The sequence below is a fragment of the Phaseolus vulgaris genome, chromosome 9 (genome assembly GCF_051622355.1).
Source record: "Phaseolus vulgaris cultivar YP4 chromosome 9, ASM5162235v1, whole genome shotgun sequence".
NCBI classification, from domain to species: Eukaryota; Viridiplantae; Streptophyta; class Magnoliopsida; order Fabales; family Fabaceae; genus Phaseolus; species Phaseolus vulgaris.
Window position 1 is genome coordinate 4,614,560 of NC_143506.1, and position 17,609 is coordinate 4,632,168.

The 17,609-nt window shown below is 33.6% G+C and overlaps 2 protein-coding genes across 8 annotated transcripts; both read left to right on the plus strand.

The window, feature by feature from the left end:
• Nucleotides 1-2,715: 2,715 nt before the first annotated feature.
• IQD32 (IQ-domain 32) lies at nt 2,716-9,023 on the plus strand. 3 transcript variants are annotated; one of them, XM_090295023.1, is made up of 8 exons: nt 2,716-2,813; nt 2,971-3,063; nt 3,173-3,260; nt 4,981-5,310; nt 5,413-5,625; nt 5,942-6,022; nt 6,123-7,878; nt 8,662-9,023. In XM_090295023.1, exons 3-8 carry the CDS (start codon nt 3,177-3,179, stop codon nt 8,679-8,681), a joined length of 2,484 nt encoding a protein of 827 aa, XP_090151149.1. In that variant the 5' UTR covers nt 2,716-2,813; nt 2,971-3,063; nt 3,173-3,176; the 3' UTR covers nt 8,682-9,023. The 3 variants fall into 3 exon arrangements, with proteins under 3 accessions (XP_090151149.1, XP_068479969.1, XP_068479968.1); XM_068623868.1 differs by lacking the exon at nt 2,716-2,813 and having other exon boundaries at nt 2,836-3,063; XM_068623867.2 differs by lacking the exons at nt 2,716-2,813; nt 2,971-3,063 and having other exon boundaries at nt 3,070-3,260.
• A 2,603-nt stretch (nt 9,024-11,626) lies between these two features.
• LOC137820344 (Zinc finger C-x8-C-x5-C-x3-H type family protein) lies at nt 11,627-17,318 on the plus strand. Of its 5 annotated transcripts, none has more exons than XM_068624383.2 (5): nt 11,692-11,878; nt 14,432-14,538; nt 15,531-15,740; nt 15,895-16,019; nt 16,104-17,318. In XM_068624383.2, exons 2-5 carry the CDS (start codon nt 14,500-14,502, stop codon nt 16,999-17,001), a joined length of 1,272 nt encoding a protein of 423 aa, XP_068480484.1. In that variant the 5' UTR covers nt 11,692-11,878; nt 14,432-14,499; the 3' UTR covers nt 17,002-17,318. The 5 variants fall into 5 exon arrangements, with proteins under 5 accessions (XP_068480481.1, XP_090151331.1, XP_068480484.1 ...); XM_068624381.2 differs by having other exon boundaries at nt 11,702-12,054; XM_068624380.2 differs by lacking the exon at nt 14,432-14,538 and having other exon boundaries at nt 11,627-12,054.
• Nucleotides 17,319-17,609: the final 291 nt, after the last annotated feature.

The following is a 17,609-nucleotide window of genomic DNA, read 5'->3' on the forward strand; positions in this document are numbered from 1 at the left end:
GTTATTAGTTATAAATTCCAAGTTGTATTAGTTATTAATTAAATATATATTATAATACAAAAAAATAAAAATTCAAAATACTAAATAAAAATTCAAAATATTAAATATAAATTCAAAATATTAAATAAATATTAAATACAAAACCAACCTTTCCGTCGTGAAGAAGCTTGATGGTGATCGGAGTGGAAAACAAAGGCGAAGGCGACGGCAGAAGCTGTGGCGGTGGCGGAGCAAGAAAACAGCAGCCAACACCAATGGAACAGTAACCTAAGTGCCACAAACGAAGTAAGGAAACGAAAATGACAATGGCAACGAAGTGAATAATGAATGATGCGAAAACGAAAACGAAAACGAATGAGTGAAACTGAAACTTACAAAACGCAGAGAGAAGAAACTGAACTGAGCGCAAAACGTTGAAACGAAGAGCGGAGAGGAAAGTGAAAGTGAAAATGAAACTGGCGCGCTTCAAATTTTTAGGGTAAAATTATTTTACAAATGCGGTTGTAGGGTAAGACCGCATTTGTAAATCAATTAAAATGATTTACAAATGCGGTCTTACCCTACAACCGCATTTGTAAAACAATTTAATTTCAAAAATGCCACCGCGTTTTTTACAAATACGTTTAAGCGCTAAGCCGCACTAAATAAATGGTCGTTGTTTTACATTTCTGCACTAGTGTAATGATATCTAGTTTAGTTACTATAGTAACTATTTTTTTTTTTAAATTGGTTTCTATTTGATGATTTTGTTGTAGTGTATTGATAAATTATATATATAAATAAAGTTGGAGTAGCTGTTAAATATTCAATGTTTATTTTATTTTATTTTTTTTTTACAAAAAAGAATTAGAAATCTCTAAAAACATTAAAAATAATAGAATGTTCCTTTGCAACTATTTGTGAGAAGATGGATGAACAACCTTGAAGATAAATCTACATAATTATTACATGTCATATTCTAATTCATCTCATTTTTCGTTTTCAGGGTATAAAACTGCACAACTTTAAGTCAGCATGCATTCTCAAATGCTATTAATGTCTAAATAAACTTTAATCAATACCGAAATTGTGGTAAAAAATGTATTACTCACCTTATACTAAAAAATAATATATATATATATATATATATATATATTTATTAATATTATTATTTTTTTCTTTTCTTTGTGATGATTGACAAACACTCATTTTCCAATTCTCTAGTAAACGATCATCCCCCAGCAATAATATAAATTTTTATTTCAAAATATAAATTAAAATTTGAGAAGAATCAACTACAAATTTAAAAATATTATTTTTTATTGGATGTTTTATAAGTGTAGGAAAATTAAAGGATAAATTTTTCCTTTTTCTTTATATTCCTAAATTCTAATATAACTCTTCTTTAAATCTCAAGCTTCCATTTCTATATAGAAATTAAGCATCATAAAAGGTTGACAAAAACGACATTGAGTGAGAAACTGGAGTCATGATAACCTAAAAGTTACATTATAGAAAAGTTTATCTTCATTAAGTTGCGTATATATCAAGTAAAACCCATTACTATAGCTTAATTAAATAATGATTATAATAACAACAAAGTTAATGCTCTCATAAGTATGCATTGTAAGAACGGTCACATTTAAGAAGTTAAAGTATATATATAGGTTTGATTTTTTTTTTTATATATATTTTTACAAACTAATCTTTAACGAGAAGCGTTAAAAAAACACAATCACATATCAAACTAAATGTGGAAAAAACAGAGAAATTAGAATTCGTGATTTTGTGAGTGAGGAATATTTTTTTTATAAAAAGTTTTTATGTTAGGTATCATTATATTATTTGACATTTCAGCTAGACTGACAGCTCAAATAACAATAATCATTTTTCATCCCATAAAAAAATATTATTAAAGAAAAATACAAAAATATGGAGGGACTAAATCAAAACTCATATTAACAAAAACAATATATAGGTAAACTATATGTTGGAGATCCCACGTCGACTAGAGATTAGAGTCTTTCATATATAAGTGGGTGCAAACCTCACCTCATTCAGCCGGTTTTATGGGGTTGAGTTAGAGTAAAGTCCACTTCGTAATATGATATCAGAACTGTTTTTGAGCCTATCCTAGTGAATATTTGTTGGGCCTATCGTGTCACCTGCTATTGAGCCACTATCTCGGCGTGAGGGGGTGTGATGCAAACCTCACATCATTGAATCCATTTTATGGAGTTGAATTAGACTTAAAGTCCGCTATCTCGGCGTGATGGGTGTGATGGAGATCTCAAATCGACTAGAAATTAGAGTCTTTCATAGTATATAAGTGGATGCAAACCTCGAACCCATTTTATAGGTTGAATTAAGCTTAAAGTCCACTTCGTAATACTATACTTATTAATAAAAAATTATAACATAATAGATAGAAACCAATAAAATGATTCTTTATGAATAAATCTTAAATTAACAAACTTATTAAAAGAGATATTTGATATTGGACGCAACTCCCACGACAATTTATAGTATATTGAGGTAATATTGTTAAAAATAATTTAAAGTATATTGAAATAATATTGTTAGAATTAATGATATGAGTTATTATCTACATCGATTCTGAGCGAAACTATATTGAGGACACCGATAGTAAAACTTATGATCCCTTAGTTTCGTATTAGTCAAAGTTACTTACGGTGTAAAAAACTTGCATTAAAAGGTCTTGTTCCACACGAAAAAGAAAAGAAAAATGAATCGTAAGAATCTGAATTTAGAATGGAAGCTTTACTTTAGAAGAAGGTAAGGGGACCACAGGGCGCTGGATCTTAATGGTAGTGGTAATGGTCCTATCCTAATCCTAATCCTAATGCAGTGCATTTAAAAAACTTCAAATTTCTATAATGCAATTATATATATTATATTAGAATATATAAAAGGTGAAAGAAAATAAAAAGGAGGAGATTGTGTTTTTGTTGATCCATTTTATTTGGGTAGGTGAAGGAGAAGGGAGACGAAGTGATGCGAAGAGAGAAACGGAACGCGGACTCCAAGGCAAAAACAGAAGGCAGATTTAAGGAGGGAGTTGAGGTCCGTATATTTTAAGCTTATTACCTTTCTCTCTTTCTATTTCCATTTTCCAATACGGTAACCAACCGCAACACAAAGCTCCTCTTCTTTCTTCCTTTCCCACACTCAGAGCCATGGGCAAATCTACCTCCTGCTTCAAGCTAATCACTTGCGGTGGCGATGCGCCTGAGAAAGACGACTACCACCAAGTCTCCGAGGTAATTAATTCCTCTCTCAATTCACTTTAACCACTCCAACTCTCTTTCATCTTCTCTCTGCATCTTTGATCCCACATTCTTTCTCTTTTTCTTCTCCAATTCACGCTCTAGGGCTCACTTCTGCATCCTGCTTCATCAATAACTTCATCCGCCTTTGATTCCCTTCTTCTTCTTCTTTTTTTCCCTTTTTGGATAGCTTATTAAATAATCTGATGCGGTTTTTCCATCATTGTGTTTCCTTTTTCGTTTGTCCTTCACTTTCATTATTACCGGTGGATGTTGAGGGAGCTGTTTTTTTTCTCTGTTGATTATTGCAATTATTGTGCTCACCTTTTTAAGTTTGTTTTCCTTAATGTAGAACTTTTTGTTTACATCCTACTCATTGAATTGCCAATGCATGAGAACGATCCCGAAACTGTTGATTTTTTTTTTTAAATCTGGCATCTAGTAACTTCGTTAGGATTGTGACATTTTACGCTTTCGATATGGAGTTACTATCAACTTTATTTTTAGATCTGTGCTTCTTGGCTCATTGTGTTTTCGCTGGATGAAGTGTACGCATTGCACATGTGACTTCGAATAGTTGCACATTGCTTTCTGGTGAATTTCTTTGAGTCAGTGGAAGTTCATCTAAAGGCCTTTTGCTGTTGGCATTATGAATAAGAGTGCATGCCTTAGATGCATTAATCGTTAGATCATTGAAGCTGAATTCGTTTAGGATTTAAAAAAAAAAAAATAGTTCGTTGAATGTCTGTCTCCTGTCGTCTTTTGTGACTGATGATATCTGTCACGTGGAAAAATTGTCTGTATTTCTCTTTGTTTTCATTTTTTCAGTTCCACTGTACATCTGATTAAAAGCTGGATTTGAAGAGAACACTGTAGAAGTATGTTTCACGAGCTGACTTCTCTTTTGCAAAATTGCAAGAGTTAGTGGTTTTCTGCATCTGAACAAGATTGGATCCTTTATGATTGAAGCAGCATTCCGTTTCATTCTTACATTTCAGACACAGAGTCAATGTAGTTTTGAAAAAATTATAGGAAAAAATAAAAATATACATATTTTAACTTGCATAGAGGAAAGTTATTATTTGTAATTTGCTGTTGTTTTCCACTTCTAAGTTCCGTAGTAAAATTATCTGAAAGCTGAAATTAGAAGGAATACCATAAAAACTTTTGAATACCAGAATTTGTTTTCGCGAAGTTAGAATAGTTAATATTTGGCTGCATTTCAAACATCATGGTTCTGTTATGATTGAAATAACATTCCATTTTGGCCGTATGAATTGGACACGGAATATGGGAACTATTTTGTAGTTTTGAATAAACATGTATTAGAAAATGCTTATCTAGATTACCGATAATCAGCAATCCCACCCTAAGTAGGATTTATATTGTGCTGTTTGAAACCGAAGGGTGGGATGTAAACATCATCGTACTGAATCTCTTTTTAGTGCTAAATGTAGGGAGTAGCAATTGCGCACAAAGCTAGGAATGGAATCACCTTCCTGACTTCTTGCATGTAATTCATGCTCCGGAAAAATATAAATTCCAGCAAATAGTCTTGTGGAGGATGTTTGGTCAAAAAATATTTATATTCACCATTTATAGTTTTTACTTTCTTGCTAGCAGTAAGAAGAAACTGAGGTTATCCTTGCTACTGTACCTACATGTATGGCTCCAAGTTTGTTTTTCACACATTTTTTTTAAAACATTATTCCAGGTAAAGGAGTCTAATGATAAACGTGGTTGGAGTTTCCGCAAGAAATCTGCAAGGCATCGTGTGCTTAGCAATACTGTGATAGCAGAGTCTCCATCTTCGGCAAATAAGGAACATTCAGAAAGTACTAATTTTAATTTTCAACCACTTCCTGAACCTAATGTTGTTGAGAAGATTTACACAGCAAATTACTCCGATGAGAAGCCCCAGTTATCCTCCTTTGAAAACTCACAAGTAGCAGAAACAAATGTAATTGAATCTGAGAAGAAGGTAGATGTGAATCCACCAGAGTCTGATGTCATCATCATCCAGGCGGCTATTAGGGGGTTATTGGTATGTTTTACCTTTGTGGAATTTTGCTAATCCATAACCTTGAAAGAAGGAACAATTATTTATAGCTTCCTTTTTTTTGTGTATTGTTCTTGTTGATTTCAGGCTCAGAGAGAACTGCTACAGCGTACGAAAGTAGTGAAGTTACAAGCTGCCTTTCGTGGGCACTTGGTCCGGAGGCATGCTCTGGGAACCCTGCGTTGTGTTCAAGCCATCATCAAAATGCAAGTCCTTGTGCGGGCTCGACGTGCTCAGCAGTCACATCTGGAAAATCCTTTAGATCACAAGGACGGCAAAAAGGATTCCTCAGAAGCTTTGGTACTGTTATTTCAAAATTGAAATTTCTGATTGGCAATTGATTTGTCCTCTGTTCTAATAAGTTTGATGATTCTTGCCCAGTTGTTACTTGTTTAAAGTTGCTTCAACTTGAGAAATGATTAGTCCTTAGAATTTTCCCTCCTTAATACATTGAGCATTCAATACGATTACTGGAAGTCTGGAACACAGGATATCTATTTCATAGTTTAATAGTTGAAGTTCTTTAATTTTTAATTTGCAAGAGCATCATATGATCTGTAGTATCTTCAGTTGATGCTCTGTGTATGACCCTTTATTTTTACATACCTTTGTTTAGGGAAATGAAAATCTGATGACCAAATCAAATGTGAATTACACTTCAATTGAGAAGCTGCTTAGCAATAGGTTTGCTAGTCAGGTATGCTGAATATGGATATGTTTGTTCCCCAGTTCGTAGTTCCTATATTTTTTTATTATCCCATTAAATCTCTTCCCATCTTTTATTTTTTACATTCAAGCTGTTGGAATCAACACCAAAGAACAAACCTATCCATGTCAAGTGTGATCCATCTAAAGGCGATTCTGCTTGGAAATGGTTGGAAAGGTGGATGTCCATATCATCAAAAGATATTGCAAATTGCAATGAAACTAGTTCTCTAACAGAACAGTCAAAGGAAAGCAAGGATAGCGCTTCTGTGTTTCAATTTGAAACGGGTATTCCATCTGAACCCTTTCCCCCAGCTGCTAACACTATACCCACTGTTGAAGATTCACCTCTGCCACCTGAGGATGAAGAAAAGTCGATTACTTATGATCCTAATAACTTTGAGTTTCAAGCAAGCTGCTCCACACCATCTATTGTAAAAGATGACATGGAACAGGTTCCGGCTGAAGAAAAAACTGCATATGATGCCAAAGTTACCTTAGCCGATACCGATTCCTTCCAAAATGACAATTCGGCATCAGATGCAAGTGCCCCACCAGAGCTTTACTCTCTTCGGAAGGGACCTGAAATTGCCCCACCATCTGAACACAGCTCTCTTCATGGGGAGCCTGAAATTGCCCCACCACCAGAGCTTAATTCTTTTTATCAGAAGCCTGAAATTGACAGTGAGCAGAACAAACGATCCATGAAAAGATTTGCTTCAGACCAACTAGAGTCTGAAGGAAAGAAAACTATGAATGGATCAAAAAAGCTCAGTAATCCTGCATTTATCGCGGCACAGTCAAAATTCGAAGAGCTGAGTTCAGTAGCAAATTCAGGTAGGACAAGCAATTTGTCCTACCAAGATTCTGCAGTTGAATCTCAAGGAGACACCTTTTCTGTTGGCAATGATGGTGCATATAAAACAAAAGAGTTTGCATTTGAAAATCCTGCTCTTTATCTTTCTAGGCTTGCTGGTTCTGATTGTGGCACTGAACTCTCCATTTCTTCCACTCTTGATTCACCTGATATATCAGAGCCTGGCGTAATGGAAAGTGAACGAGATGCCAAAGATTTAGTGGAAGGGATTGGTAATATTGAGAACACAATAAACCGTGATGATGAGACCAATGTTTCATCTGCCATCCCAGCTTCTAACCTAGCTACTTCTGTTTTGGATCAGTCAGAGGTTGTGGATGTCATTAGTGGCAATTTGGGTCACTCAGTGGTGGCTGTGGACTCTGGAGAGCCTGCTAATAGTAATACTGAGAAAGATGCATCTGATCTGCAGAGAGAACCAGCAGAGTCTGCTCTGCAAGATTTAAGATCGTCTCCAGAAGCATCACCTAGAAGCCATTTAACTGTCCCTGAATCACAAGGAACCCCTTCAAGTCAAGTGTCTGGGCAACCTAAAGAGAGCAAAATCAACAAGAGTAGATCTGGCAATAAACGTCGGAGTCTATCCTTAAGTAACAAATCTCCTACAACTCCAAATCAAGATTCAGGATCAGGAGGCAGTAGGGAGCAACTGCCTAAAGATCAGCAGAATGGAAAGAGGCGCAGTTCCTTTGGCTCAGTAAAGCCTGATCACATTGATCAAGAACCTAGAGATAATAGTACTAACAGTAATTCTGTTCCCCATTTCATGCAAGCTACAGAATCTGCTAGGGCCAAGATTAATGCAAATAACTCTCCAAGATCAAGCCCAGATGTGCATGAACGGGACGTCGAAGTTAAGAAGAGACTTTCCTTACCTGGTGCCGCTGGTAGGCAAGGATCTCCACGTATCCAACGATCAACATCTAAGGCACAGCAGACTGCCAAAGGGAACAATATACATCCTCCTCAAGGTAAATTTTAGAGTATAAGTAACTTCTTTTGCTTGGATTTTGAAGCTTGAATCTTCTTGTTATTATGAATGGATCATTATTTTTTACTTCATTGAATAGTGTAAGGGTTGTTGCTAGTAAAATTATGATTAATTGATAAGCTGTTATTTTGGCTGTCTATTGCATTGTTGTGGTGTTTGACATGCTAGTAGTGGACAAGCTTCGATCAATTAGGGCTGTGCACTTTGCAAGAATCCAGCCTATGTTTACAGATTATGTCTTGGTTTGGTTTGCCAAAAGTTAATGTTTATATTACTTAAATTTTTGTTTTTGACCATTGGGTTGTTTGGGGGCGGGGTGAACTAGAATGTGAATGACTTTTTTTTATCGGTTTTCGAGGTTTGTTCTTAAAAAATAACGCTGGAAATGCACCACATTTTGAGCTCAACTGGCAATGGAGGCATCTGGTTAGGAAGGAGATCTTAAGCATATTTTCCTTATTAATGAAAAAATGTTGTTTTAACTTTCTTCTTAGGCCACCATCCTTGTGAATATATCATTGCTGCTCTACCTTGAAGATATTTGTAATGTATGAATCTGTGTTTGATCTCTTGTGCTTTCTTTGCCTCACCTTCTTTCTTATAGTAAAAGTCAGAATATTGCTGGTTATTGAGCTAAACATACTGGGGGTGTCCAGTGTCCAACCTTTCTTGTGGAGAACATATATTTTGTTATGAAAAAAGAGAAAAATAAAATCTGCTCTTTAAGTTGTACTACTTACCACTTGATTTCTGATTCTTCCAGAGAGAAAATGGCTGAGGTGAATTGATGGCGGAAGTGTGCTGACAAGCTTCTACAATGATTTGATTTGTTAATTCTATTTGAAGCATAGCTGCTCCGTTTTACATGCTTTTTTTTTCTTTAAATATTTCTTGACACTTTGCATTCTTTGCCTCCCTTTTCTGCTTCCCCAAATTTGAAGGTGCTCAGTTTGGTTGTGACCTCCGGGAACATTCATGTGTAAAAGTGAGTGAGGCTTATATATGTAATGTACATTGTTTGTTGCTCTGGTCATTGTTATTATTGTGCCATACCTGTGAGGCGCACGCGATTTGTAAGTTTCAGAGTTCGAACTTTATGAAATATTTAAAAATGTTTGTTGAATATATTTTTGTTTGGTTTTTGACCCAAATGGAGGATTATGTTACGGAAATAAGCTGAATATCATCCTGATTTTTTCCCTTTTTCTTATTATGACTTGAGTGAGGGGGAAAAAGAGCCAAAGATCAGCTGTAGTCAGACAAAGTCTTTGTTAGCCTGATTCTTTTGACTGAATTGAAAGTGTATCGGAATTTTTCATAAGTAGTGCTGTCAATTTCTCTTAGATGATTTGAGATGTCAAAAAACTATGAGTGAGATTAATTAAACAATTTTTTTGTAGTTTTATAATTTAAAATAAAATTAATTGGTAATAAAGAAAGTATTTAAAAGAGTTTTCTTTCATTAGTCCGAAGATTAAATGAACCAACTATGAACAAATTACAGAAATTTGTAAATCATCAGCAAATAGTAACACTGAACCAACAAGAGAAAGGAACAGAGTATCAGAACAAACATTCTGTTCGCCGAGAGTGTGGTGAAATTGAATACGTAAGATTCATAAGATGTCTATGGGTAGGTGCTCCTTCGAGGATAACAGTGTTTAAAGAACGAATTTCACTAACCACCTTTAAATAAAAGAAAATTTAAAATGAATTATTGTGAAATGATAATTTGTAAAAAAGTAAATTAACTTGTATTTATAATTTGTGTATAAGTTAAATTTAGTTTTGAAAGAATATTTCATTTTCTAATTTTTCTCTCTCAAAAGTATTTATGTAAAAAACTCATCCAACCATACCTGCTTAAAAGGAACTCTAAGTTGAATGTGAGTTTTATAATAATCTTCAATCAATTATTTGAAGTGAAAAAACTCTACCATTTTTAATTCTAGAATGTTTTAAGTAATTAATTTAAAAAATCAATTTTGTTAATTAGATCTCAATTATTTACGATCATTTAACTTTGAGAAAAAGTTATTATTGTAGCTAAAAAATATTATTTGTATAAAAAAATAAGGATAAAAGTACACCAGACTATTCATTAAAAGAAACTAGATTGAAGAAAAAAATAACTAAAAAACTCCAATTTAAAAGAAAAATTAAGTGTCTGGTTAACTCACCAACTATAGCGTATTAAAAGGAACCAAACTTATTATTTTGAAACTTACTTATAATTAAATTGGATTTATTTGATCCACCATTTTATACACCAAATGGAATGAAATAGAGTAAAATGTTTGACACCTCTTATTAAAAGTCATCTAAAAAGTTGTATACGTGTAACTACATAAAAAAACACTGATAAATGTTTAAATATAATGTTGTTAAAGAACTAAATACAAGTAAAAAAAATTAGTTTTGAGTAAAATTTAACGGTGGGAAATTAAACCGATGAACTCTTTTAGTAGCAAGAATTATATTTCTTTGGTCAAATATTGATCTCCCAAAAAAGAATTAAAGTTTATTCCGTTAATAGACTTTTATTATAACTATATGGTAAGTTAACTGATTTTTATTGTAAATGCATGCATATTATACGAGTTTAATCTTTTCCTTCCCACAATAATTAACTAAGAACATTTCTATTATATATATATATATATATATATATATATATATGTAGAAAAATTAATCCCTTTGCCATGGATAATGAACTATTAAAATTAATAATAGTTAATCAATCACCCAAACTTTCTAGTTTTAATATCTTAATCATTATTAAGAAAACAATTAAAAAAGACATGCTAATTATTATATATAAGGTTACCTTAGTAGTAAAAGTGTTCAAGTGACAAACTTTAGTTTCTTTTTAATTTTCATAACTTATTAAGAAGAAAAAAATTAAATACGTAGTTTTATTTTGTCTTCTTATCTTAGACTCTTTTAAAGTACACAACTTTAAGGAATTCTGAACTGTAACGCGAATAAAGCGAATAATACAGTTTAAATGGAAGTTATCTTAAAATACTATCTCAATAATTCAAAATCCAGTTCAAATTTTTTAAAAAATAAACATTTGAAGTAAAATAAATCTAATTAAAACATTTTATTTATAAGTAAAAATATACAAGAGTTTAAAATTAATAAAAAAAATTAAACTCAAAATTCTCTAATTTTTATCAATAAAAAATCATATAAATATATTTAATTTTATCTTTTACATATATAAATTATTGGTAATTTTATCAAACATTTACAATTTAAAATCCACTTGATTTAAAGTCTATGAGACTCAGACACTATTCTTAAATGATATATCTATGTCGGACACACGTATCGATACTAATATTATGACAAGTATCGGTGAAGTGTTAAATTTAAAAAATACTTATTAAATTTTTAATAATTATAACATAATTCTAATACAATTTAAAAAAAAATTAATGTATAAATTTTTATTATCATTATAAAAATAAATAACAAATTTTTTGAATTAGTTATGAAAAATATTTTTTTACTTTAAAAAATCTAAAATATATGTACACAAATTATAATTTATATAATATATAAATTTGTATATTTAATCTTCATATTCTACATTTTAAAAATTAGACGTATTTTTTTTTCTTATTCGTATTTTGTTAGAGGTTAAGGGTAATTTGGGCTGTGACGAGAGAGTGACAATGAGTGAGAAAATAATTAAGTATATTATATATGTAGAGAGAAATATGGAAAAATAAAAAGAGAAAAAGCGGGGGCGATAATTGTCGCTGTATATTCCAATTTGCAAGTTGCGATTTGGTGAGATTTGGGTGAGTGACGAAAATTTGGGGTTGAGAGCTTTAAAGAAGAAGGGCAAGCTGGGAAAGAAAGAAAGAGAGAAAGAGAGAAAAATGTTGTTAGCATGTGAAGAGCGAAGAACTGCGAAACATCCATAGATCGATAGATAGGGGTGCGTGTGGGAATGCGTGTGCGTGACGGTGAGGGCCCTTCCCAGTCATAAATAGCTTTCTCTGGTTAGGGTTTACTCTCCAATCTTTTCTTCCATACTCACACACATTTCCATCCAAGAAGCTTAACGATCCATTCCCTAATTATGCGCCGATTGCAAAAATCCAAAAGAGTTTCATGGGCCTCCGATTTAGATCTTTGTCAGGTAAAATCATCTGCACAATCCCAAATCCATCATCCCTTCCTTCCTTCCCATGCTTAACATCCAATACTCGCTACTCTTGTAAACCCTTTTTTTTTTAATTTATGCCTTTTTGTCTTCCATTAACCTCACTCTGTGTTCTTCTCTCTGTTCGTACTCCGTAATCTACCGTTCATGGATTCCGATTACAATAATCTCATCACTCTTGTTTGCTCCTATCTGTGAATCGAGGGTTTTAACTTTCGAAGTCCAAGTTAACACAGATGCAGTGTAATGGTGTCGGACAAGGCACGGGATTGCCCTAATTGAAATTGTAAACCCTGGAGGACTTTCTCTCTCTAACTTGTTTTCAATGAAAGTTTAGTCATCATCAACATCATAGATTAAATTTTTATAAAATAGGCTTTTAAATGATTGAAGAAAAAATGAAGAAAGAGAAAGGCAAATTGTTTCAGAATACGAAAGGAACTAAAGTGAAGTATCTCTCATGGCATTTGAAATTCCTGATGAGGTCTTTGTATGTCCTGCTTCTTCATTCATTTGAAGCTACTGGTAAGGTCGTCAGGCAATGACAAAAATATCATTTCACAACCTGAGAATTGAGGGTAGTCACAGTATAGTTCTGACAGAGGAAGGAATGGCCTTAACTAAAATTATAAATTTTGGAGGACTTTCTTCATGATTTGTTTTGAATGAAAGTTAACTGGCCATAGATTAAGATGTCTATAAAATAGGTTGTAAATGATGTGAGAAGAAAAAAGAAGAAAGGTTTTGTTTCAAAATGCAAAGGTACTTGAAAACCATCATAAGCTGTATGCTGTCTTGCTTCTTTATTCACTTGAAGCTACTGGTAAGTGGTAAGGTCATCGGCCAATGCAAGAAAGATCATTTGAACAAATGAGTCTTTGGCAAGTGCATCTTTGACTCTCCATGCCATTTGCAATCTTATAGACTGTAGGAGAATGACATGCAAGAGAAAATAATTACCAATTAGTTTTGCTTGAAGAGCTCTATTAAAAGTCACGAAGAAGGTGATAATGTAATTAGCAAAATGCATCTACCAAGATTTTCTGGCAGAAATACAGTATATATTATATCCCTACTGTCCAAATTTTCGTCCACCAGGATAACCTCAAATTCCTGCGGCTTGATGACTAAATTTGATTTCTGAACTGTTTGTATGTTTTAAAAAATTGAAATTGTTGTGTGAGATAGTACTCCTTGAATGTGTAGGTTCAGTTTCGTGGAATGCATTATGTTGTGGAGTTGATGTTTGTTGTTGTATGATTAGAAAAAGCTGTTAATAGCTTACTGCAATCTGTAATTTAATGCATAGTTACATGGAAGACTTCATGTGTAGGGAAAAGAAATTTCGGTACCTATGTTAAATTCCATTTGAAACATAATTTATTCTTGGAGAGTGAATGCCTTGTATCAGCTAGTCAGTCAATTTCTTTGTTTTTTAATAAGTCCCCTTTTGTGCAATTTTTTTCAAAATTTTCAGTTGTACTTTCATTTTCACAGGGCACTACCATCAATATTTCATATAGGATGTCTTTCTGCTTTCCACAAACTTAAATGACACTGGAAAAGTAAAATTTTCCATAATTGGATCAGATCTTAAATGTTTTAATGGTTTGAATATATGTCCAATTATACGTGATACTGCAATTGCACATTATATTTTCAGACATTTTTTAAGTAATTTGGGGTGTAGATATGTGGGATTAGATTGCTTATGCTGCCCTCTAGTGCTTTATTTTCTGAATAAATTTATACTGGTCATCCTAAAGTTGTCTCTATTTTCCTTCTGGAAGGATAACTTTGGGAGTTGTTTTAGTTATTTTGTTAACCTTTCGTAATTGCTCAAGTGAAAAAGGGGCCATTCTTCCGGGTATTTTCTATTTCTTTGAGATGTATCCTTGTGTGTGACTGTTAACTTGTATGCTTACGCTTTCTGTCTATAACAATGGATTAGTTGATTCCTCTGACTTCTTTTGTTCCATTGGTGGTGGTCTGTAATATTCTTGTATGCCGCAATTGTTTCTATAAAAGAAGATAATATTAATTTCAAAGTGATGCATTGATCTGTCCAGCTATTTCTTCTGTGATGTTGGTTTTATTGTTATGATTAAAAGAATTCTGCATAACCCTTATATCTGTACTTTTCAGTTCCTTTTTTTTTCATAGATTATGTGTGGTTGCAATTGTGTCCGTGAGTCCCTGAAGAGTTAAAAAAATAGCAGACCTTTTGTTTCTTCACTGCTATTACTAATTACAATGGACTTTTGTTGTTGTCCAATTGAATTGGTAGAGTTCTGCAGCTTAGACATCTTTGTTGTCTTTCACTCTAAAATTTTGTTATTTTTCTGTTTGAAAGGAGTCTAAAAGCAAGACCTCAGCCACTTCCAACATGGGAGGGCCAAGTCACAGTGATATTTTCTCAAGATGTACTGCTGGTGCATTCAGAATTATCAGAGGAAAAAGGTGACAAGTTTTTGGTTGGCCGGCCTACTAACTCAGATAATAATACCTTTCAGAGTGTGACTATATAAGTTCTATGCAGTCCAAATCTGAGAAGAAGAGGTGGAAAGATATAGTCAGAGATGTTTTGAAACTGCTTGCCCTTTGGATTTAAGAATCTGTTATTTTTCCTAATCAGGGATCATAATTTGGTGTTACCCCTAGTATCAGTCTGTGCACATTGGACAAGGTGTTACTCACTTGTGGGCAGATATTTTTGTGTGTCCAGTTTTAATGAGACGCATCAGTATCTTCCCTAGTACTATGGCAAGATTGTAACTTTTGGTTTTATTAGTCTTTCCATCCAGGGTGGGGTATTCTGGATGCAGTTATTCCTGGAGTCTACAGTAGTAGGCTTTGAAAATCTTAAAGAATACTAAGGAATCGAAGATATTGGATCTTGGCCTTTCATGTACCTATTGGATGAAAAATATGATTGTGTATATAATTTTGGATGGGAATGTGTTTCTGATATGATTGCAACCACTCCGAATGCTACTGCATCTATTAGTTTCATCAGAATATTTTAGCTAACTGTGTTGGTTTTTATGTGGCAACAGTTCACCTTCTATCATAGTTGACTATTCTTAGATGAAATATTTCATGATTGCTTGATTGTGTGTTTATAATGATTAATGTTGTTTTTTTGGATGCGGTAAGTGTAAGTGATAATTATGTCAGTCTGAAGGAGTTTATTTTATCATATTGAGTGGTATTTAATTTTTCTATATTCAAGTTTTTTACTCAATAAGCTCATGTTCAATGACCATATATTTTCGCCTCAGGTTTAAGATGATTTTCTTTGTTCTTCAAGTATTTGCTTTTAATAATCACCTAATTGAGTTGATAGTGTCAATAATCAGTTACTGAAGAATATTCTACCTGATTATTGGATTTGTGAATAAATGTTGGAAGAGTGTCAAAGGGAAAAAGACTAATACTTTTTCATTGAACAGGTTAGGCTATTCTTATCAGAAGACTCCCCTTCACAGGTTGGGTTAAATTCTCAAGATCACCTCCAAGCTAAGGCATCATTGGTGTTGCCTCCAGGTGTATCAGGTTCTGATGACATTCTGCCTCCTGGATTTGAGGGAACTCATACTTCAAGTCAGTTTGAGATTAAGCCATCTCAAATACCAGTTATTAAGTGGATTACTCCTCCAAAGGTAGTTTTTTTTAGTTCTCTATTAAGCATTTTTCCTCTGTAGTTTTCAGTATTATCTATATGTCAAAATAGGTGAAAGAAAAGTAAGAAAAAAGTGGTTCCATGAGTTTGTCTTCGTTATTACATCTTTTTTAGTCAATTTGTTATTCTCCCAGATTGTGCTAAATCTCACATGGCAAGTAGTGTGTGGGGAAGAAAGCAACGAGGTAGAGGATCAACGACAGAGGGAGATGAGAGTACTTGAAGCTATTTATCCTCGCATATCTTCCATTCCTCCAAAGTTTGTGTCTCGTCTGTGCCTTGTACTATAATATTTCTTGGTATCCATATTTCGTCATATAAGATTTTTTCCCCCTGCATGCAGCCCTTCCGTTTCAGTGGATGCTGAAGATTCAAATTACACAGACGGGCAACCTGCTTTGATACCAATAACGCCAATTGAAGATGAAGATGCGGCAGCAGAAGCATTAACGGATTCCTTGGAACCATTTGATGCTTCACAATCTCTTGAATTACCTCCTGGTATATTGAAGAATTCAAACTCTGTTACAAGTACGCAATTTGCTCGTGGTCTGACATCTGATGTAGCTGCTGCATCTGTTGCTTTAACTAACATTGTGAAGAGCAACGAACATGGGAAATTGATCGACCATGACTTACTTAATAATATTCTCAACAATCCAGAAGTGATTGAGAAATTGGTTAGAGATTATGGAGCTACTAATAATTCGCAGAGTGTACATAATGTGGCGTCGTCCGGTGCGGTTTTTTCAAATCCTCCTATTCCTATTAATCAAGGAGAAACCGCTACACCTTCATCGATTGCTTTTTCAGCCACTTCTTCCTATGCACCATCTACTGGAGGTCAGGTGGTACCCGTTTCTACCCAATGGCCTCCTAGGCCTGCAGCCAGTTCAGCTATTGTTTCGTCTCCTGTTGAGGTCCCTGCTGCGAAAGATGTTAACTACTATAAGAGTTTAATTCAACAACATGGAGGAGAAAAACAAGAAACACTTCCATACTCCAGTAAACGTCAGATTCATCAGCCAGTAACAAGTTATGAGCCAACATACAATCAAAGAGCTAAAGTGTCAAAACCAAAGATAATGAAGCCTTGTATCTTCTTCAACAGTTCTAGAGGATGTCGGAATGGAGCCAACTGTGCCTACCAGCATGACACATCATTTCAGCCGCGAGGTAATACCGTGCCAGGGATACAAAGTTCAAAGAGGATGAAAATGGATCATGAGATTAGCAGTTAAATGAACTCTTGATTGGTGGTGTCGATTGCCGTTTAATTTGATGGTGGCGGCTGAATGCAGGTTCATTAACTTTTAATTTTATGAGCAATTGTGAGCCTTGTTTGCTACTAGTTCCAAATGCTGCATGTATAATTTTTTAATGAAAGGCTCCTCTTCATTTTGTTCTCTTTATTGAGAATCTGCCAAAATTACTACTTTTCTTGGTCAATCTTTCGATGATTGTATTTTAGATGGAGACTGATTGCAGGCACCACCAGCTGGATGATGACTCTTTTTTTTCTTTACTTTCTGGCAATATAGTTTACATTTTTGTGGAATTTAATCTGCCTTGACGTTATTATTAAATTTTTTTCTCAGTGTGGAGGACATGAAATTGCCAATTTAAGATTAGACATGGCAGTAAGCAACAAATGTCATAAAAACATAATTCATGGATTATGATATATTTTTATGTATGGGGCGTTTGGATTGTTAAAATATTCTATTTTTATTTATTACTTTCATTTTCCAAAAATAGTTTTTATTTTCAATTTGTTAAGATTTATAAATTTTTGTTTGGTTTTACTTTTTATTTTTAATTTCTTGTTTGACGCACCACTTCTCTCATG

Excerpts from the sequence above, each read along its gene's own strand:
- IQD32 (XM_090295023.1), top strand. The coding sequence starts at position 3,177 with ATGGGCAAATCTACCTCCTGCTTCAAGCTAATCACTTGCGGTGGCGAT. Across the intron at positions 6,023-6,122 it reads GCAATAGGTTTGCTAGTCAG|CTGTTGGAATCAACACCAAA; the intron begins GTATGCTGAATA and ends TTTACATTCAAG. Across the intron at positions 7,879-8,661 it reads CAATATACATCCTCCTCAAG|AGAGAAAATGGCTGAGGTGA; the intron begins GTAAATTTTAGA and ends TGATTCTTCCAG.
- LOC137820344 (XM_068624380.2), top strand. The coding sequence starts at position 11,995 with ATGCGCCGATTGCAAAAATCCAAAAGAGTTTCATGGGCCTCCGATTTA. Across the intron at positions 15,741-15,894 it reads AGTGGATTACTCCTCCAAAG|ATTGTGCTAAATCTCACATG; the intron begins GTAGTTTTTTTT and ends TTATTCTCCCAG. Across the intron at positions 16,020-16,103 it reads ATATCTTCCATTCCTCCAAA|CCCTTCCGTTTCAGTGGATG; the intron begins GTTTGTGTCTCG and ends CCCTGCATGCAG.